The 20,527-nt window shown below is 38.8% G+C and overlaps 1 protein-coding gene and 1 long non-coding RNA gene across 2 annotated transcripts; one reads left to right on the forward strand and one right to left on the reverse strand.

Annotated features, from left to right (window-relative positions):
• Positions 1-4,563: 4,563 nt before the first annotated feature.
• Positions 4,564-9,405, reverse strand: LOC139737477 (coelenterazine h 2-monooxygenase-like). Its single transcript, XM_071648152.1, has 2 exons — positions 8,793-9,405; positions 4,564-7,112 (listed from the first exon to the last, which is right to left on the reverse strand). Exons 1-2 carry the CDS (start codon positions 9,279-9,281, stop codon positions 6,531-6,533), a joined length of 1,071 nt encoding a protein of 356 aa, XP_071504253.1. The 5' UTR covers positions 9,282-9,405; the 3' UTR covers positions 4,564-6,530.
• A 6,551-nt stretch (positions 9,406-15,956) lies between these two features.
• Positions 15,957-18,978, forward strand: LOC139737478 (uncharacterized). Its single transcript, XR_011711378.1, has 3 exons — positions 15,957-16,166; positions 16,863-16,926; positions 18,058-18,978. It is a non-coding gene; the product is annotated as an uncharacterized lncRNA (long non-coding RNA).
• Positions 18,979-20,527: the final 1,549 nt, after the last annotated feature.

The following is a 20,527-nucleotide window of genomic DNA, read 5'->3' on the forward strand; positions in this document are numbered from 1 at the left end:
ACAACAGGTACTTCTACATCCTCCTCCTCCCCCCCCCCCCCCAAAGATAAAATCCTAGCTACGCCGGTGCCCTTTCCCCGTTTGGTTTCCCTCAAAAAACAGTAAAAGTCTAGGGATTGAGAGCTTCCTATCATATTCCAAATGTCTGTCCAAAAAATCTCGTTACATTTTAGTGTCAAAACGCACCCCCCTTGAAAAAAAGCTGGTGACGCCCCTGCTTAGCCCTCCTTTATACGTTCTTTTCTTCTTTTTTTCCTCTTTCTCTCATTTCTTACCCCTGAGGGAAACAGTATATCATACCAACTTCACAATTGTCTAGATTCACTGGAAGAATGGTGCCTCCGAAGCTTTAGTAATGTTGAAACAAGAGTTGTATGTGATTTATATATAACTATATAGTTTTACAGATAATCGGTGTAAACGGGAGTCACTTGAACCTGTAATTGTTGTTCTCTTTCCAATCCACATTATTGTTTTGTATACATGATTTCTCTCACTATTAGAGAGTGAGATGGGTTTATGTTATTGTCGAAAAACGGAAATAAGTTTGATTTGAATTGATCTGAAAGTGAAAGTGGTTGACAGATATGGACAAATCTTCAGTGGACCAACAGACCGACACTTTCATGGTAGATCCACGCAAATAAAATGTTAGATCTCACTGAAATCACCGGAGGCAAAAAAAAAAAAAAAAAAAATCATGTCGGGCACAAATGGAGGAACGCGTACAGAAAAGTCGTACCACCATTTTCTTCTGGAAACCATGGCAAAAGCAATTTAGAGAAGATATTCGAACTTTATTGAAATTCGTCTTTAGAAACCTGGAATATGCCGCACGATGGAAGAAAAAAAAAATCTTGAGTACAGTAATAATCATAAGTGTTTCAGAAAATGGTGTCTATTTGGACACCCGTATTCTTGATGTGTATGGCAATAATAAATGATGGTCTGAGTCACATTTCATTGCCTGTTTTTCAAAGTGCTTTGTTAGAAGTAGTATGATGTATTATGTGTTTAGATAACGTATGTTGGATTTAGAATGATAAATATCCCACTGGGAAAAATGCACACACAAAAGAAGGACAAACACACAAACACACACATACAACATACATACACAAACATAGTGTGTAAACCACCGTAGAGATGTAGAGAGAGAGAGAGGGGGGGGGGGGATGCTTTACAGCTTATTCCAGAATGTTATACCTTTCACAGAGAAGAAAGAACAGCAACCCAATTTGGTAGATTGACATACGGGTCCTGTTGCATAAAATTTACTATTATGGTAACTTTGGCATCATGGTAACTTCCATGGAATTCTTGATTTTGATTGGCTGTTGAGTATTGTTGCCATGGTAGTTACAATTGGATGGCAAAGTTAACCATAATATTAATTTTTATGCAACATGCCCCAGATGTTATATATATTGTATTATACAACACCTCAGAATGATGTCGAATTGTGATTGGCCAAGAACATGTCACATGACATTCAATAGAAAATACCTACCAAACTCATTGAGAGTGACAGCCATACAATAGGCCCCTGGCATGGGCCTATTGCACGGCTCGAAGGTACTATAGCACGGCTTCGTGGGGGGCTACTAATGCATGGCCGCTCACAGAGTTCTGTGGCTCACAGCAGCAATAAAAGCGCCAGCAAACTACATTGTAGGGTGGAACATCCTATTACCGGACGCTTTTCTTTGTGGCTTTGAATTCCGTACTCATAGAATGAAATTTCGGCTAAAAACAACACCACTTATTCACAGACTCATGGAAATTACGAATTCAGCCAACTTACGTCATTTCTTCGTTCCAGTTTTTAGAAAATATGCTTCAAACATACCCCTCTAAAAATAGTGGTTTTTTGCGCCGTGCAAAATCGCATTGTATTACCGGACGCTATTTTCGTAATCGAATAATCGAGGTCTTTCGCACCTAATCCTTGCACCAGAATCACAATTCATCCCACAAATCACCGTACACATTCTCACCGAGCGGATGACACACACAAAAAATCTGCAAATGAAGCTCAAATTTCGTATTTTACAGTAAAATGTCTGTCTTGACCATTTCGAACAGTTCACGCAATAAAACCTTGTGAGAAATCGACAACTGGTTAGAGTATACGTGCTTTGTCTATGGGAGCTGCACGCGCGGGCGATGAGTTGCGTGCCCCTTGGCGCACAACTATTCCGCATCGTTCGCGTTTGAGGACGATAGCTACAAATTTCCGATATTGATCAGTGAACTTTTGGTTCTAATAGAATCTTCAGCATTTTTCCTGTATGTGAGTGGGATTTCATGGAATTTCAGTCGCGAAATGTGATTCAAACATGCATAAATATTAACTATAAACGAGGTGCGGGTCACTCAACTATAAATTTGAGGTAAAATGTGAATTTTTTCGTGTTTTTACATTTTTATGTGGCGTTTTTTGCGATTTCGGTCCACACAAAGTTCTGTGAGGCTAATCTACGAAGTCTCGCGCGTACAGAATGTCATTAGTACGCAAAAATGTGCGTGTCCGGTAATACCATGGTGTCCGGTGACACCATGCTTGCCCCTACGTGCTGGCCGGCTGCGCTGCGATGCGCTGCCGGTAAACAGACCAGTCGCGGCGGAGTACTGCAACGTTAACGTGTACGCGCAGCTACTTTACCTAGCTAGTTGCATGTATTGCGGCCTACCTACTGCTGTGTTTTTAGTTTTGACTCTGATCTGCTATGTGGACCACAGTGATCCCAAAATCAAGACTTCATTTGAAGTTGAGAAACCGTAATTTGATTATTTTTCTGTGTTTTTATACAAAATCATTTTCGGAAATAGAGAAAGTCTAGACCTACTACTAGATCTACCGACATCTCAGGTAGGCTTAACAGTCAGGCCTAACTCGATCTAACGTTAGCGTAGAATGGGTATAGACCCTGCGGAGTTTGTGATTCCTGTGACTGTGTGGTCGAATCATGACGAGTGTTTGAAGCAGTACACAGGGTGGTTTACAATTCTCGGCCTAATTGTTACATTTATTTTTGGGCCTTCCTGAGTTAGCGGTCACTAATTTAGTACTGTGATTGTGGACAAGGTGTTGTATAAAACGAATAATTTATGATTTTGTTCGTGCATTGGGGCACGTAATACCGCACTCGGCGCGAGATTCGCCACTGGTCTATTCAACGCGGCGCTACGCGCCTTGTTGAATAGACCAGTGGCTTATCTCGCGCCTCGTGCGATATTCGTGCCCTATGCACTCACAACTCATAAATTATTCGTATAATATTGCAGTCCTTGAAATAAACACTGAAATTTGTTAACTTCCAAACATCACCTGGGATGACTCAGTATTGGACATTCATTTTATACAGCATTGATAAGTGGCAATGTAATCACATTCTTTCTCTGTGATGTTTTTCATTAGGGCCTACTCAGTGATGGATATACAGTCTGTATTCATCTTCCAGATGATGTCATGGGCAAAATGGACCTTTATTTCTTCGCACTTTACTGCGGTTTTTTTTTAAATCTAAGACAAGAAATCAGTTTCCTCTAAACAATTTTGGGAACAGAATGTGTACTTTATAACATATTATATATATATATATATTTATTTATATATTCTCGTGGTGATCATATACAATTTTCATAAACAAGTAAGATGTGTCAAACTTCAAAACATTTAATGACTTTAGGATTTTGACCGCAGGTAGTTAAGGAATCGACACAATTTCCAGGTGCAAGTTTGGATTCAGTCAAGCATGTATGAGATTAATTTTTTTTTTGACAAGTGTCAATTCTACATGTAGTGCTAATAACATGCTTCACAAAAAATAACATATTAGTAGTTTTTAAACATTGCAAAATGAACCCAAGGTAGTTTTTACATTTTGAATAGATACTAAATTATTCCTCTTCATCCATATCATCTTAAGATGCAGTTTGATCAGGTTTGATGTCTGTGACCTTGTCAGGGTTTCCTGGAGGAGGATCACATAATATATGAAATATATGAAATCAAATCATCAAATCAAAATCACATATAATCAAAACTTGTAGAAGCTAACCCTAGCACTCTTACTGTGCATACACATGCATACAGGGAGGGAGATAGAGAGAGAGAGAGAGAGAGAGAGACAAATAAGAAAAGGAGATAGATCAATATATATATAGAGAGAGAGTGAAGGAGAGAGATAGAGCGAGAGGGAGTCCTTTACAGCACATTAAACAACACGTAAAGAGGAACACAATTTGTGATTGGGCCGATCTTTTATTCGAAGTCTCACAGACAACACAGAAATTGCTGATTTAGTAACATTCATACAGAATGTCTCAGTATTGATTATTTACATCTAGTTAAGGGTAGAGCTTATAATTGGGAGCAGCGATGTTCGAGTTATTACATTTGTTGCATAATTATGTGTAGGTCAGTTGCATCACAAAACATCCTACTATATGAAATTTTTGCAAAAACCCCTAAAATATAAGGAGATATCACTATTTTTCTCACTTAACCCGTTCCATGCCGAATTCTGAAATTCCCATAGATTTAATACACAGGCCACCAGGTTCCCGTAAGGAATGGGTTAACCATAACTGTGGACGGTTTAGTCTAGAAACACTTTTATTATAACTGTTGTTCATATTTTGTATATCTAACATTAAACAATATGTAACATTGATTATCCTGATTAATTTTTTACATTAGTGGTTTCTATCCCTAACTCACATTTTAAAACTATTTTGAAGCACTAAAGCTGAGTTTTTGTTTCATCTGCAGATGTGGTATAGGGCCTAAATAATGCCTTTAATGTATATCATGCACTCACGTCTTTTCTCTGCGCGTATGATGTACTCCATTTGCCAAGAATTGGCATATTTACCCTTTATCTACGTAATGTTATCATCAATTTATCTGCATCATACAAAAATGAAAGCAATGGTAACTCTGAACTGATTTAAGACTGATTATCTCGGTTTGAATAATGCTGCAAACAAATTCCAAGAAACAAAACAAACAACCACAAATTGATTAAAACATTCATTTCATGAAGTCAAGCTGTAAGTTTTCGTGATAATCGGATCGGCGACCTTGTGCCCATCTCCGCATGATCGCCATCGGATGGGACGTCGTCTAAAAATCGAGACAATTTTGTTTGCAGCCTTTAATACGGTTTCTATAAAAAGCTTCCCTCTATACCATTTCCCCTTGTCTCCTCCATTCTCATCGCGCAGAGTAATACATGAGCTTTGTTGACCCGCGGGCCGACGGCAGACTCGGGTCTCCATTCCATAAATCTCATTACAATGATTATTGTTATGTTACAATGATGGTTCTTTCAATGGCAGCAGTCATGCAGTAACCAATCAGATATGAGTATTCGGGTTATTCGTCATGGTAACTGCAATCACAGCAGCCTTTGATTATGGCAAACCCACCAGACTTCATTACAATGTCATGTATCAATTTCGCGCACCTATTATATTCGCCCAGGGATTTTCATAATTTCCCGTAGGTGCCTCCTACTAGAGCAACCTGTAGATTTTCGTTCTATCAAGGGGGTACTAGGCGAGTCTAGCACCTCACCCTACTTTCTGGTTGCCCTGTACGGAGTCCATGAGCAATGAGCAATCTAGACCCTTTTGACTGACATGTTGTAACATACACATCTAATAGCAGGCAACATTTTTTTTTTTATCATTTACAATGTTTTAAAGCTTACATACTGAGTCCATTCAGCTTTGTCACTATCTACAGCCTAATGTGCAGACAATTTTGTTTGATCCTCCTACATCCACTAATAAAGATTCCATTATTGGCAAATACCGTACATTTTAAAGTAAAAAGAGAGATATAAAGAGAGAATACATCAGGCACATGACTTCCACCAAGCTTTTCTCAACTTTTCTGCAGAAAAAAAAAGTAAGCTCATGCACATTTACACTTACATTTTCATGCCGTTGCGCAGACTACACATTTTGTATTTCGCACTTCACCCCTACACCTCGATTTCTATTAACCATGACGTACTACAAACATGAGCCTTGTTTGATGAAACAACATACATGTACAATACAATTCAATACAATTGAATCATTTATATAGCGCTCTTACACGGTCAAGGAATGGTTTCACAGCACTTCACAACAAAATTCAGTCACAGATTATTATTATAAAGGAATGACAATAAAAAAAGCTTTTGGTGTCACCATATTATTCATTAAACACAACACATTTCGATCTTCAAGAATAATGGTTACATTTCATTCCATCATTATGATGATCTTTCCAGAAGGATCGATTGGCTGCCTCACAGAGAAGCACAGTTTCTGCTCTGTTTTCGGGGGGGGGGGGGGTGGAAAGAATAGTCTACTGCGCATGAATGCTTCATCTCATGCATTTAATTAGCCGTCGTTCATCTTGTTTATAAACAATGATTGATTCAAGAATTACTCATTACATGATTATTTTCTGAGACAAACCCTGCCCCTAAATAGAAGGTAAAAATGAAATGAAAAAAATGAAAACATTTTCACTTGTAAAGACCAGACAAAAAATCTTTGATGTAATCCCCAACTTCAATGGGCGAATCCTCCTGAATGAAATGCAGTCCAGCCGCATCAACAACTTTCTGATTGGGCCAGTGCTCAGTGGTTTTCTTGACGCTCGGGCCAAAGAGACCAGATAGGACATTGATGAACAACTTGGGGAGATTTGCAGACTCACTCAGCCAGGCGTAATAAGCTGCAGCAGCTGCAATGACATCCTCGGGACCATCTCCAATGATGGGGATCTGCCTTGCAAACGTCAGGGTTGGGCGTCTGTCTTCTCCTGGGTTCTTGAAGGGCTCCACGTAGGCCTCCTTCTCCTCCTTCCTAAGCTCCCGCTTGATAAGGCGAGGCATGAGTACTTCCACAAAGGCATTCTTCTGGAGAACCATCTCCTCCCCTTCGTCGGTGCGGAACACCTTGAAATCGGCATCGGGAAATTCCTCCCAACCGTGATAAGGAGCGACGAGGCTTTCAATGTGAACAAGGGCGTCCAGACGATCACGATGTTCATTGCTCCAATGGAAGCCCAGTATGGAGCCCCAGTCATGGCAAACGATGCTGATCTGTAGACAGAGAAAGCAGACTTAAATGGAGCTACATGTAGTAGTTTTGGTTGAGACCTAACTTCAGGTTTCTAATATTTTTGGGTGAAATAATGAGAAATATCTAATGAAATATGAAAAGGCATGTAATTCCGAGAGGGATTCAACGTTTATTTGATGGAAATCGGTTTTGAAATGGCTGAGATATCAACAACAAAAAAGAGCATTCCTAATAAAAAGCTGGACCAATCTTTTATTCCTGGTCGGTTTGTTTTACTTTGTTTTTGGATGTTTCAGTCATTCCAAACCCGATTTTCATCAAATAAACTCTGAATTCCTCTGAAAATGGTATGCTCTGTATACTATTTCGTAAGTGGTTTCTTGGTACCTCACAAAAAGTTGAAAGCCCAATTCTCATCTCCACCAACCCCTTTATTCAATTACAACCTCAGTTAGCACATTTTAATTGCCCACCTTGCATTGCCAGTGGATTCTGTCTATTTTTCATCTGAAGTTGAAATAATGACGGACAACTTCGTTTACATTTTCATTAATTTTAACTCTTAACCCACAAGCACGAATATTCTCATTGTCCTAACACGAATAAGAGTTATTTCATACAATAAGGATAATTCTTTCAGTATTTTTTTCCACATATTTATCTGAATCAGATCTTTTTCTTTCCAGTTTCTTCATCACCTCTCTGGTTAAGGCACAATTTATTCTAGACCAGAAATAACTAGATTTGTTTTAGCTCATTTTTGCAAAACACTTCTCGGGAACAGTTCTCGAACAGTAAATATGCATATATGCAAATGTATGAGATCGCGATGTCATCACCTCAAAGTTTTCTTCTGCTTATGTGCAAAACAAACAACTTCAAAATAGCCCTACTTGATATTATATATACATTTCCATAATAATATGGTTATGAATGAGTTGATGATTTCATGGCCTCAAAACTATAATAGTGATCAGTAAGAAATATAAATATAATTTTGAATAAAACAAGCTGGAATCAGTTCTTGTCTACAAAATATGTGACAAGTTTTGAGGCCATGAAATCATCAACTCATTCATTTCCATATTCATATTGACTATTCGAGAACTTTACTTGTGTAAATCTGTGAAAATTCAGAATACTGTGAATTTCCTAATTTCATTTCCTGTTGATCAAATTTTCAGTTGTGCCCTTAAAGCTTATCTATTTCTTTTCAGACATGCTATTCTGAGCTGTATTATGAACTGGTAACTCAAAAAAGGCAAGAGGTATAATGAACTCACAAAAAGATGCATAAACAAGTAAGATCTCTAACATGTGTAGGGAGCTACTGTTTGTGATAACACAAGAGTAGGAATTCACACAGTGAACGACAATTTTTTTAAACAAGATATATTAGGGTAAAGGATACAAAAATTAACATATTTATCGTAGTAAGTGCTTTGAGCCATGGTTTATGTATTACGATATAGTGCCGATTTTACATTATAATATACGTACTACTACAGTACTTACAATCTCAGCTTCGGGGAGGATCAACCGCCTAACTCACACATTAACGAAAGCTAACAAAGAACGAGAGAGAAAATATTATGGAAAAAACGAAACAGCATTTTGAAGAAAAAAAAATCACGTTAGTGCTCACTGTTCATTTGTGTTTAAAAAAGTAACCAAACATTCCCTTAAGGAGGCCTACACACCTTTTTAGGCAGGTTAAGCTTGTCAAACCAGGCAGACAGGAATCTATAGTGATCGACGAAGCGATACGACAGGCTTGCGAGCTTGTTGGATCTGCCCATGCCGATTAGGTCGGGAGCTAGACAACGAGCAATAGGCTGAACTTGAGGTACGACGTTCCTCCAGAGGTACGACGAGGTCGGGTTCCCGTGGAGAAACACGACTGCTCGATCACTATCGCGCTGATCGGGGTCGGAGTCGTAGTACGACATCTGTTCTCCCAAGACGTCCAATTTTTTGCATTTCCCCCACCATTCGTCTGCTGTCACTATTGGTACTGTGGACTGTTGCTGTGCTGGCGCTCCGTCTGAGGAAGACATGTCTGACGTAACATTTAAAACGTATGAAAATTGAACGAAAATTGTCAACTTTTCGTGTGTAAGACGATGGTTTGTCGTTAGGATGTAGATGTGATTTTGTGTCCTCCACCTGCGCTCATAGATCAGTCGCATCCCTTGCCTGGTGTACTAATGTTCCCTGGCCTCTGAGAGCGGAAGGGGTTATTTTGTTCCACCAAGCATAATATGTGAATTACAAGCTTAAATAGTCCGAGAAAGCCCGTTATACGAGTGCATCGTTGCGCGACAGCGTGTACCCTGGGCATCCCAAGTTTAATGGAGCGGCCATCCAGGTATCATGTTTAATCTAAAAAGTAAAAAAAAAAAAAAGTAAGCCATGTAACATTATTCACTTCTCAAAAGATGATTCAGGGAAATGTTTGTTAGCTGATTTTTTAAGCCCCTGGAAGAAAAGTCTTTCATTCCCAGACTGCAGAATCTGCTGCTGTAGTAGGTCTACTGCTCATCCTTGCTGATCTTTAGTTGTTGTTTTTTCCAACATTATCAGTAACTTTGTGATTTTCTGTAAGTACTAGTGGCAACATTGTCATTAATGTCATCCTTATTATATCCTGGGGGGGGGGGGGGGAGTAGTCGTCCTTCAGTCTATAATAATCTATTCAATTTCATCCCGATTCAAGTCAAGAGTTCTCATTATCCGACTTCACTTTAAAGTAAATCTATAACGGCCTTCATGAACTTTACGCCTATATGGCATATTTTGGGCAAGACTCTTTAGCCGTCTCACGTAGGGCTTCAATAATTTTATGTCCCTGATTACGGGCTTTACTTTTTATTTGATTTTCCACTTTGATTCAGGTTGTCCATTTAAAAGAATATTCCAGCGCCAGAGCATTGTCAGGTACCCATCACCATGAAAATACAGTGATATGAAAATGCTTGCGTATCAATAAGCTATCATCTGAGAAAGACCCATCAAATCAACCCAAGGAGACATGATTATAATGGGAGTGGTCGACAAGGCTTCAGGAGTTGTTGGTCAAAGAGATGGATCCCATACTAATGAGGCCCCAACAAGTAAAATGACATTCGGTTCTCCTACAAGAATACTACAGCATAGATAGGCCTACATTATCTACATACTCTCCACTTCGTTGAGATCGGAAACATCAGAATCGTATATCATTCAAGAAATACTGTCACGGAGGCTGTTACTTATCTTTTAAAATCCCCTCCCCGTTCATCCTCAGTAACGACCAGCTCAGTGACTTGAAGAACAGCGAGATGTTCGTTGGCCGGCAAAGTAGTTGACACCTGTTCGATGGATGTTTTGTTTGGTTTTGGTGTTCTTGTTTTTTGATTTTTTTGTCCCCGCCGAACGAGTTCGAGCAGGGGACTATGAAACGGGCTCCGTACGTGTGTGTGTCCGTGTGTGTGTATGTGTGTGCGTCCGTGTGTGATCGAAATATTCAATTTGCTACTTCTCTGTCATTTATGAGCCAATTTTGATTCTGTTTGCTTTATATGATAACACTACATGGGAGCTTTGAAACTTCTACACAGAATTTCAGTTGTGACCTTTGACCTTGACCTTTGACCTTTCCGACATTTTGCTACAAAATGCTACTCCTTCGCCATTTCTAACCCGATTTCGATTCCGTTTGCTTTATGTGATGGCACTAGGTGAGGGCTTCAAAACTTCTACACAGAATTTTGACCTTTGACCTTGATTTTTGACCTGTGTTGTACATTTTGCTACAAAATGCTACTCCTTTGCCATTTCTAACCCGATTTCGATTCCGTTTGCTTTATGTGATGGCACTAGGTGAGGGCTTCAAAACTTCTACACAGAATTTTGACCTTTGACTCCTTTGACCTTTGACCTTGATTTTTTACCTACATTGTACATTTTGCTACAAAATGCTACTTCCGGCGGGGACATTATATTACGCACCACGTAATTTCTACTTTCCTTATTGTTTTTTATTTGTTTTTTGTTTTTTGTGTTTTTTTTTTTGCAACGATTTCCTGGTTTGAAGCAGCAAACACTGTTTTCGCACATACCATCGACACAAACGAAGGTACATGCAGTGATCTTTGCTGAGAGGCTGCCTGTTTTGGGACTTTCCAGGGTTGCGTGCATGACCCGAGGAGCTCGGGGCGTTCTTTCTCTCGGTACGAGGGCAAAGGCCAGACGTAGGCACCAGGCACGTTTGGTTACCATTGCATTGTGTCAGACCAGGGATGTGAGACCAAAGTTCTGTGGGGGAGACACCTCCCTGGTATGACGCACCAACCTGCACACCAATTTGCACGAAAGCCATACACCTCCCTGACCTGACCTCCTCCTCAACTCTAAACCGTCAGAGTATTATAGAGTACGGCATCTTTTTATTAACTCTCCTCACACCGACTGACCTCCCTTGCCTGCAGAGGTTCATATCATCAGCAAAGGCAATCCAGAAGCTCTAAATATTCCAGTCTTTTCAATAGAATTCTCGATAGTCATTTCAGTTGAAATAAATGTGCATGTTTACTACAGAGGGCCATGAGACAGCGGCTGATGAGACTGGATAACTTCTGAAAATAGCATCGCCAAGATCGTGCACACTTTAATGGCTGAGTAGAGCATCATTACTACTTCAATTTATTCTAGCTGAGATGTTAGATCCTGAAATCTTTCATAATGATTCGATTAAGCTGGCTGGCTACATTATTGATAGGTTGCTAGGAGTGATAAATCTCAGTGAGAGTACGTGCGCGCTCAAATAAACAGCAGTTACACAGCAAAAGTGTTGCTTCAAAATGGCAAATCATTCTCGTTAGTGTGATCTTGTGTGATACAATTATTGCACTGCTAAGCAACGAAACTCAAGTAGGTAACAGATACGAACAATTCTTCAGTGGACCAACAATAAAAGGAAATCGACTGACACTTTCATGGAAGATCTACGCAAATAAAATATTCGATCTCAATGAAACCCTGGACCCAAATATTTTCATGAAGGGCACACGGGAAAAACGCGTACCTTTCCGTCGTATACCATCATTTTCTTGTAGAAACCATGGTGTAAAACCCCCGGTCGCAAAGCGCTTTACGGCTTATGCACGGCCAAAACACGTCAAAAAGTGGTCTCCCGTGAAGCAGACGATGTTGTTCGCGTTGATGTTAAGTTTAAGGCGAGCTACGGTAGATTTATAGACTGGCAGGACGCGGGGAAAATTCTGAACAGCGTCGGACGCGGTAAAAAGTTTTGATCTGCTCAAAATTTTATTCCGCGGACAACCACGGGAGGCACACGTGGTAAAGACGTGCAACACACGTGAAACACACGTGATGATCCGTGTTCCGGCAGTGATTAAAACTTGGGGAGACGCGGTAAAGACGCGAAAGTTTAGCGATCTGTCACGGGCAGAGCACGGTCATCTGACTCCTGTTACGCGTTGGTATCACGGGAAATAGCGTGTGTTTAGCGGCTTATCGCTGACAAATGGATTTTTCCGCGTACACACACGTGGCTGGACGTGGTCAGCCGTGCCTAGGTAGTGCTTCAGCAGTGGAACAGTCGCCAACGGCCATACCCCGTATAAAGCACGACCAAACTAAAATTGACCAAAAACTTACCACTTACTACCACGTCCACCAAATTTTCATAACTTTTTGTACGTGATTTGGACGTGGAGTGCCGTGGGAGGGGGACACCCACATCCTCCCACTCGCTCACTCTTATCGCTCTTGCTTGGCCGCGTTCATGATATTCAGTGTAAATATTAAAACAGGAAGTTTATTTGGATGATACTATTTTACGGGCAAATTGTTCATTAATAATCTACATCAAAATTTACTGCTACCTTAAACAAGTGGGACTGTTTCAAGTCGATAAAACAAGCAAAACATGCATCAAATTGCACCATTTACAACATCAAAATGCAATTTCAGTTCTAAGAGTGGGAGGAGGGGGGGGGGGACAACAGGTACTTCTACATCCTCCTCCTCCCCCCCCCCCCCCCCCCCCCCCAAAGATAAAATCCTAGCTACGCCGGTGCCCTTTCCCCGCTTGGTTTCCCTCAAAAAACAGTAAAAGTCTAGGGATTGAGAGCTTCCTATCATATTCCAAATGTCTGTCCAAAAAATCTCGTTACATTTTAGTGTCAAAACGCACCCCCTTGAAAAAAAGCTGGTGACGCCCCTGCTTAGCCCTCCTTTATACGTTCTTTTCTTCTTTTTTCCTCTTTCTCTCATTTCTTACCCCTGAGGGAAACAGTATATCATACCAACTTCACAATTGTCTAGATTCACTGGAAGAATGGTGCCTCCGAAAGCTTTAGTAATGTTGAAACAAGAGTTGTATGTGATTTATATATAACTATATAGTTTTACAGATAATCGGTGTAAACGGCAATCAGTTGAACCTGTAATTGTTGTTCTCTTTCCAATCCACATTATTGTTTTGTATACATGATTTCTCTCACTATTAGAGAGTGAGATGTGTTTATGCTATTGTCGAAAAACGGAAATAAGTTTGATTTGAATTGAACTGAAAGTGAAAGTGGTTGACAGATATGGACAAATCTTCAGTGGACCAACAGACCGACACTTTCATGGTAGATCCACGCAAATAAAATGTTAGATCTCACTGAAATCACCGGAGGCAAAAAAAAAAAAAAAAAAAATCATGTCGGGCACAAACCACACTGCAAAAAATGCGGTGTTAAAAGTGTAACACCAACCGGGTGTTAAACGGTGGGTGTTAAATTTGGTGTTAAATTGACACAATTTGACACCCTTCGGTGTTGATTTAACACCAACATTCTCTCATTCATTGGGTGTTAGATTCTCGGTGTTAAAATGACACCCAAGTGGTGTTATAGTTTTGTCATGAAAAGGGGGTTTTCACTAGTAACACCGTATCGGTGTTAGTTGTCCACCAGAGAAAGTCACGTGTTCGCAGTCCGATGATCTCATTGGTTACACATGCCAATGCCTGAAATTTGTTGCTGTGGCGCGGAGTCGTCAACGTCTGTCATCGCGATAGTCAGGTTTTCGATGTCGTCTGGGGCTAAAAATGACATTGAATCTATGATGGTGACTTTGCTAAGTCTGTCAGCGGGGATAAGTATCTTTTAAGGTAATTATTTCGTGTACCAGTTATTTTCTATCATAAACGATGTGCATGATTTTCACGGATTTCATCGCATATTATAGACAACTTTGTCTTAGCACACACATAATACTATAGTATACTATGTAGCGCAGCATACTAAGTACATGTAGCCTATAGTGTTTGCCATACATGTACATAGTAATAGGCCATAACACCAACGCGCTATACAGCGGTGCATTGAGTCCGAATTTCGCTGAGGGTTCCTTTGTCCAATAATTGCATTTTAAAAATATCATCAAATTTTAAATATAAAAGGTTCCGTGGCATTTTGTATTGTTATTGATGTAGTTTTCTTACCTCTGAGGCTCTGGTGCGGATCTTTGTTAGCGCGCAAATCATTACCCGCTACTGACGTGCACGAAGACGAAGTTCGAACAATGTTTGTGTGTAACGTTACATGTTCGTAAGTTTGTACATGTTCGTAGGTATACTATATTTTTTGTAGGGCCTACTGTAACTGTTCTAGGTCCAAACTGTTAGGTTTAAATTAGTGCTAGGTACTAGTAGCAAATATCGCTCTAAAAAGAGCGTAAATACCCGATTAAAGGGGCTGGGTGGGGGGTTCTCCCGACCTGATTTTTGTTTATCACAACAGGTTACGTGATGTTTTCAGTAGCTACACGTAGGAACGTAGGGGCCTCTATAGGACGCTAGTGTTTGCGCGTGGATCTTACGTTAGAATCTACTAACTAGTTTCTAATATGAGTACGTTGTACTACTATTTATGAGTTTGCTAACCGATTACAAATTTAAGAATATGCTCTTATAAAGTTGACGTCACATGCATGTAAAACCGGTATTTCCACCGAGTCCATGTTAAGACTCTAGACTCTAGATCTAATTGTAAGGTGCGAGTTCAAGGGTAGCGAGAAACAAAATCACAGCCCATATTAATAACTGGCAGTTGTTCTCTGTCTGAGAACTGATCCTAAATTTCACAAATGAGTCAAAATGGAATACATGTATCATCGCTTTTTTCATGATTCAGGTGAGGGAATATACGTCTACTTTGATGGTAGTATTTGTTGAAATAATCTCTTGAAAAAAAAATCCCTTCTGGAATATGCCTCTTCCCCATACTTATGTTATTGCCACACTTAATGATATTGGCAATATTGCACTTGAGAATCTTGAAAATGACAGAATTGCAAAAAGACCTTTTACTTGTATTATCTATCTAAAAAAACCTTGAAAATGAGAGTAGATCAATTGCAAAATGGCATTTGATTTTTCCATTTCTCCTCAAATAATATTTGCATAAATGTACACTGCATAAAGATGATGAATACCTGGAAGCAGGATATTATTGCCCCCCCCCCCCCCCCCGTGGCTAATTAAAACAAACTTGAAATTATGAGCATATCTCAAGTAGGTATATACATGTATAATACAATCACCGACTGAATTAATCTGAAGCCACCTGAACAAAACCCTTTGTTTTCTGCAGTTCTGATCAAATCTTTCATGCACACAAGATAAATCTGTTTCATGCACTTGTATACAGTAAATACACTAGTGCAGTAATATGTGGATGTTCAGTACTTTGAATCCTAAGCCAGTGCATCACACCTTGCGCACCAGCTTGACAGTTTGCGGACTTGTAGCCACTTGATAATTATGTATGTTCATGGTCCTTACACATGCAGGTTGAACAGTACTTCTCACTCCTTCTCCCAGGCAACGATGCCAAGCTTTTTTGAGCAGTGGCCAGTTTTTGGTGGAAGGTCTTGTCAAGCTAGCAAGAGGAAAGCCTTCAGAAACCACAGTCAAGCTGTTGAGTTTGCTGGGAGAACACACGCGGAAAACTGATGTGGATTCATGAGACTTGGAGCAATCATCAAATAGTGTACCACCAGACCTGGTAGCAGTCAGGGTATGCACAATACTATAGGTTTTGAAAGCCCCCTTTTTTTATGTTCTAGATGTCTATCCATCCAATATCGTTTCTTGTGTATCATGCCGCAAGTTGAAAACAATCATCTGTGAATGAAACTTGGTAAGGCTATGTAAATCCAGGGGGCGTTCCACAAAACTTGTCATTGGTGACAACTGTTATAAGTAGCTGAAATCTTTGCATCTGACAATACATTTTATCAAACGTTTCCCTGGAGTCGATGAGGGTCGTGAGGTCAATAATCAAGGGTCAGGAGCCCTTCATTATGAAAAAAAAAAATGCAGGAAATATCTTGTGACTTTGATTTTTCAAAGGCAGATGAATGGATTTCACCAAACTCAATTGTAATATAAAAGTTCACAGTCACAAATCAATATGTAATGTAATTTTGTTATTTTGGAGATGCTGATGAAATAAAGAAGACTTTTTCTTGTTTTCTTTTAAAGAAGTCACACAACAACCCATGGGTTCATCCTACATGAAGGATCATATGTTTTACTTAATGCTCCCTGATTATGCAGTGCAATTCACTGATAATTTCTGTTGATACCTGGATACTTTGTTAATGAGTCGTAGAATATATTGTATATAACATGCATTTCTTACAACACAGCATAGAATGTAAGTAACCTGCAAATCCTTCTTGTACTCTATCTGCTTCCACCTGTGAACCAGGGCACAAGGATTGTGCAAGATTTCTGTGGCTTTGGCTATAGACTACCTTATCCGATTTCAAAAGGTAAGTCTACATGACTATAAGGTTTGTTCAAATATGATGCGACAAACCCCCTGACATTTTTAGTGTTCAGATATGGTGCACCGAACCACGCCACTTTCATTATGTTAATGAATGCACATGACTCAAAAAAAAAATAAGATAAAGATAAACTCATGACATTGTATCTTCACTTACTTTTGAGCTTGATTGCACCATATCTTCTTGCCACTGTGTTGCAAAATATATTCCTCTTGCCTCAGTGTTTTTGTTTTGTTTTGTTGCATTTTGATCTGTTTATTTGTTTGTTTTTTACCATCTCATATCGCATTGATTTGTGCACTAAAATGTTGCCGGAGTTTGACTCATCATATCTGAACAAGCCTTTATGAGTCATTTTGGACAGGCAATTAGAACTCACAGTACTTTGGTATTCTGAAAATGAAATTGATTTTTACGAGTTTAATTGATTTTGCATTTTCTACTTTCTATGATCTGTTTTTGTATTAGAAAAGAAATTAGAGGTCAAGGGAAATTTTCTGGGGTTTTTTGTCTTGTTGGACTATGTAATTTATTAAGATCACTTGCTTTTCAATGTTTCATAGGTTAACTTTTTTTTTTTGGATGTTGTGAATATTTTTGCGCACTTGCCTTTGTCAGGGTTATGTCCTGATGTCGACGAGAACTTTACTCGTGAATTCTTCAAAGTCGATCCTTGAACTTTAAAGATTGTCTTCCCCATATGTAGGCTAAAATTTTGAAGTTGCTTTTTGATCAGTCACGAATAAGAGAAAAGTGATAAATTTCAAAGCTTCTTTAAGAAAAAATAGGTATACAAGTGTAAGTGAGTTTTAATTGTGAAATTATAGTGATCTTTAAGTAAAATGGAATAAGATCCATTTATTATCCTCTGCCAAGAAGTGGTGCCTGAATTGTTATGGTTTTGAGTAGTCCATCCCTCCGTGTGTGTGATAGCTTGAAATCTGTTAAAATAATCATAAATGTGAATAAAATGTGTTAAGCCTATGTGTGACTGAGTCTATCAAATTGCATTATGGAATCGAAATAAATGTCACAGTCAAATTTGTCTAGTTTTTATTTGTAATAGATTCATACAATGTCTCTTTGTTTTTCATTGTTTCCTTACATTTTCAGCCTGATGCTAGTTTTGATCACCACTTGAAGAGGGAAAGCAGAAGAAGATGTAGCTCTTGATGCAGCTTGGTTGCTTGAAGATCAGAAGATGCAGCTTGCTTGACAGAGGACGTCAGAAGGATAACATACATGTGTACCAATATTACTTCATTGTTGACCACTTGGTACTACCCTGCCCTGGTGATATCATTCAGAGTGCCTTCGACACATTGTTCAAAGCACATTAAATATGTGTTTTGTCTACGGTATGCAAAACCTCTCATCAACCTTTGGACATTTGGAATTACCCCGAGTTCGTGAACCGAGATCTAAACTTTCAAATAGATAATGAAGTGATGCATTCTTTAGGAGTTCCCACTGAAACTGCTTTTTTTTTTCACTGTTTGCCATACGAACATGGACTGAGTGATGGACAAACAATAAATTGCGCCCAGGGGGCCTGTGTACGGACATAATTTGATTCGTTCAATGGTTTTAGAAGACACTTGAAGAATCATCATTGTGACAGTGAAACTGTGAAGATACTCCAAGTCCAGTTCTATGGAGGAACCGAGATAGAGACTGATGATATACAGTTGATGAAGCAGTACTCTTCATTAGTCGATGACAGTTTTTGATGAGGAGGTGATTACCTTTAGTCCAGGGGACATTGAACAACGACCTTGTAATTTTTACATGTCCTAGTTTACATGTGTCAGTATGGAGTAATGCATTACCATGGTAACATCAAATTTTCATAAAGATTACAAATACAGAATGTGGATCAAGCTACTTAGTTTTAAATCAATTCTGTTGAAATTCGATTGTCCAGAAATCTGTTGCCATGGCAATTGCAGTTTTTAAACAAATCATACAAAATTGTGTGGATCACGCTGCTCTCGTAGTTTCTTTTTTTTTTAGCATTTAAATCTGAATTTGATACATATGGTCACTATGATAATATGTTATCGTGCAAGACACTTTGTGGGGGGTCATAAATCCGTTTCCATGGCAACAGCATCTTCATACAAATCATCCACAAGTACCATGTGGATTCAGCTAACTTCCTCAGATTTTGAGCATTTGACTTTAAATTTGGCACATGTGACCACTGTATTATGTACCTGTGCAAATTTTATTTTTCGTCATTGTCAAATAGTATGTTGTCAAGTTAATGGTATTTTGTAATGAGAATCGTATAAACTACAAGTGGATTGAGCTTACTCTCTCAATTTTTAGCAATAACCATGAGATATGACACCTATATATTGTGACAAGATAAATTCTAGATGTGCAAAACACTTATCTCGTCAATGTTAAACAATGCGTTGCCATGCTAACTTATTTTTTTTTTAATACAAAGCAATCGAAGATATTGTGATTGACTCATAACTCCCTCATGTTTTAGGCATTTGACTTGAAATTTGGCACGTGACCACTGTAGTGCGCTAATGTGCAAATGTCATCTTTTGTATCGGTCAAAGAAAGTGTTATCATGGCAGTGACATTTTCAAATTAAAAACTTACACGACAGTTGATTATGCAATCTCCCTCAGTTTCTTAGCATCTGGCCTGAAATATTGCACAGAGTGCTAATGTAATGGCAACCATCTTTCAAAATGAAAATCAAACAAAAAATACTGTGAATTGGGTGAGCTCCCTCAGTTTTCTAGCATTTGACTTGAGGTTTCGCTCATGTAACCAGTGTAATCTTAAAATGAGTCGCACACTGATCTCACTGTTGAGTAATCTTGCTATGGTAACAACTTTTGTTACATTGTACTTTTTTTTTCAACAAAAGGCATACAAGAATATCATGAATTGAGCTAACTCTCTAAGTTTTAGGTGGGGGTATCAATTACATCCAGTTCGAGTTGAAAATATTGGCCCAAGAAGGCCTTATGTGTGTCATTTGAATATTTAAATGATCAGAATTTCACATGCTTGTATCGTCACTTGCAATAGCATTGATCAAAAGAAAGAGTATAATTTTTTTTTATGTTAACATTTTACAACCAGACTGGATGATCTATGTTGAATATTTGAATTATACAGCTGAGTAGGCAATTCAATTTGAACATTTGAATGATAGAGCTAAGAAGATATAATACTAGTATCAATTTCATTTGAAAATTCAACTTGATAGTGCCAAGAAGGCCAAAGGTATTCAGAGTGAGTATTTAAATTTGATATTTTAGCCTACAATAGCCATAATGTATCTCATTTGCATAGATAATCACAGAACCAACTGACAGGGTCAAAGGTTTTCCATTTTGATACTTATATTGTAGAGATGAGGCTTTCATTACATGTAATAGAATTATTGTGTTTTGTTGTGACAGACAGAATTTATTAAATATTTTGATCAACCTAGTGGCACGTGACTGTCTTTCACCTACTTACATTACTGTGTTATTTTGTGTGATTGAATGTGGAGAGTGTGAAATGATGTCGAGGTATCGACACTTCAAATTGTTAATAAGTTGGCATC

The sequence above is a fragment of the Diadema antillarum genome, unplaced genomic scaffold (genome assembly GCF_040938485.1).
Source record: "Diadema antillarum isolate AM-2024a unplaced genomic scaffold, OU_Dant_1.0 seq00000693_RagTag, whole genome shotgun sequence".
Taxonomy (NCBI): domain Eukaryota; kingdom Metazoa; phylum Echinodermata; class Echinoidea; order Diadematoida; family Diadematidae; genus Diadema; species Diadema antillarum.

Coding starts and splice junctions, on each gene's coding strand:
- LOC139737477 (XM_071648152.1), bottom strand. CDS start 9,281: ATGCGACTGATCTATGAGCGCAGGTGGAGGACACAAAATCACATCTAC. Junction 7,113..8,792: donor AGCTTAACCTGCCTAAAAAG/GTGTGTAGGCCT, acceptor CTCTGTCTACAG/ATCAGCATCGTTTGCCATGA.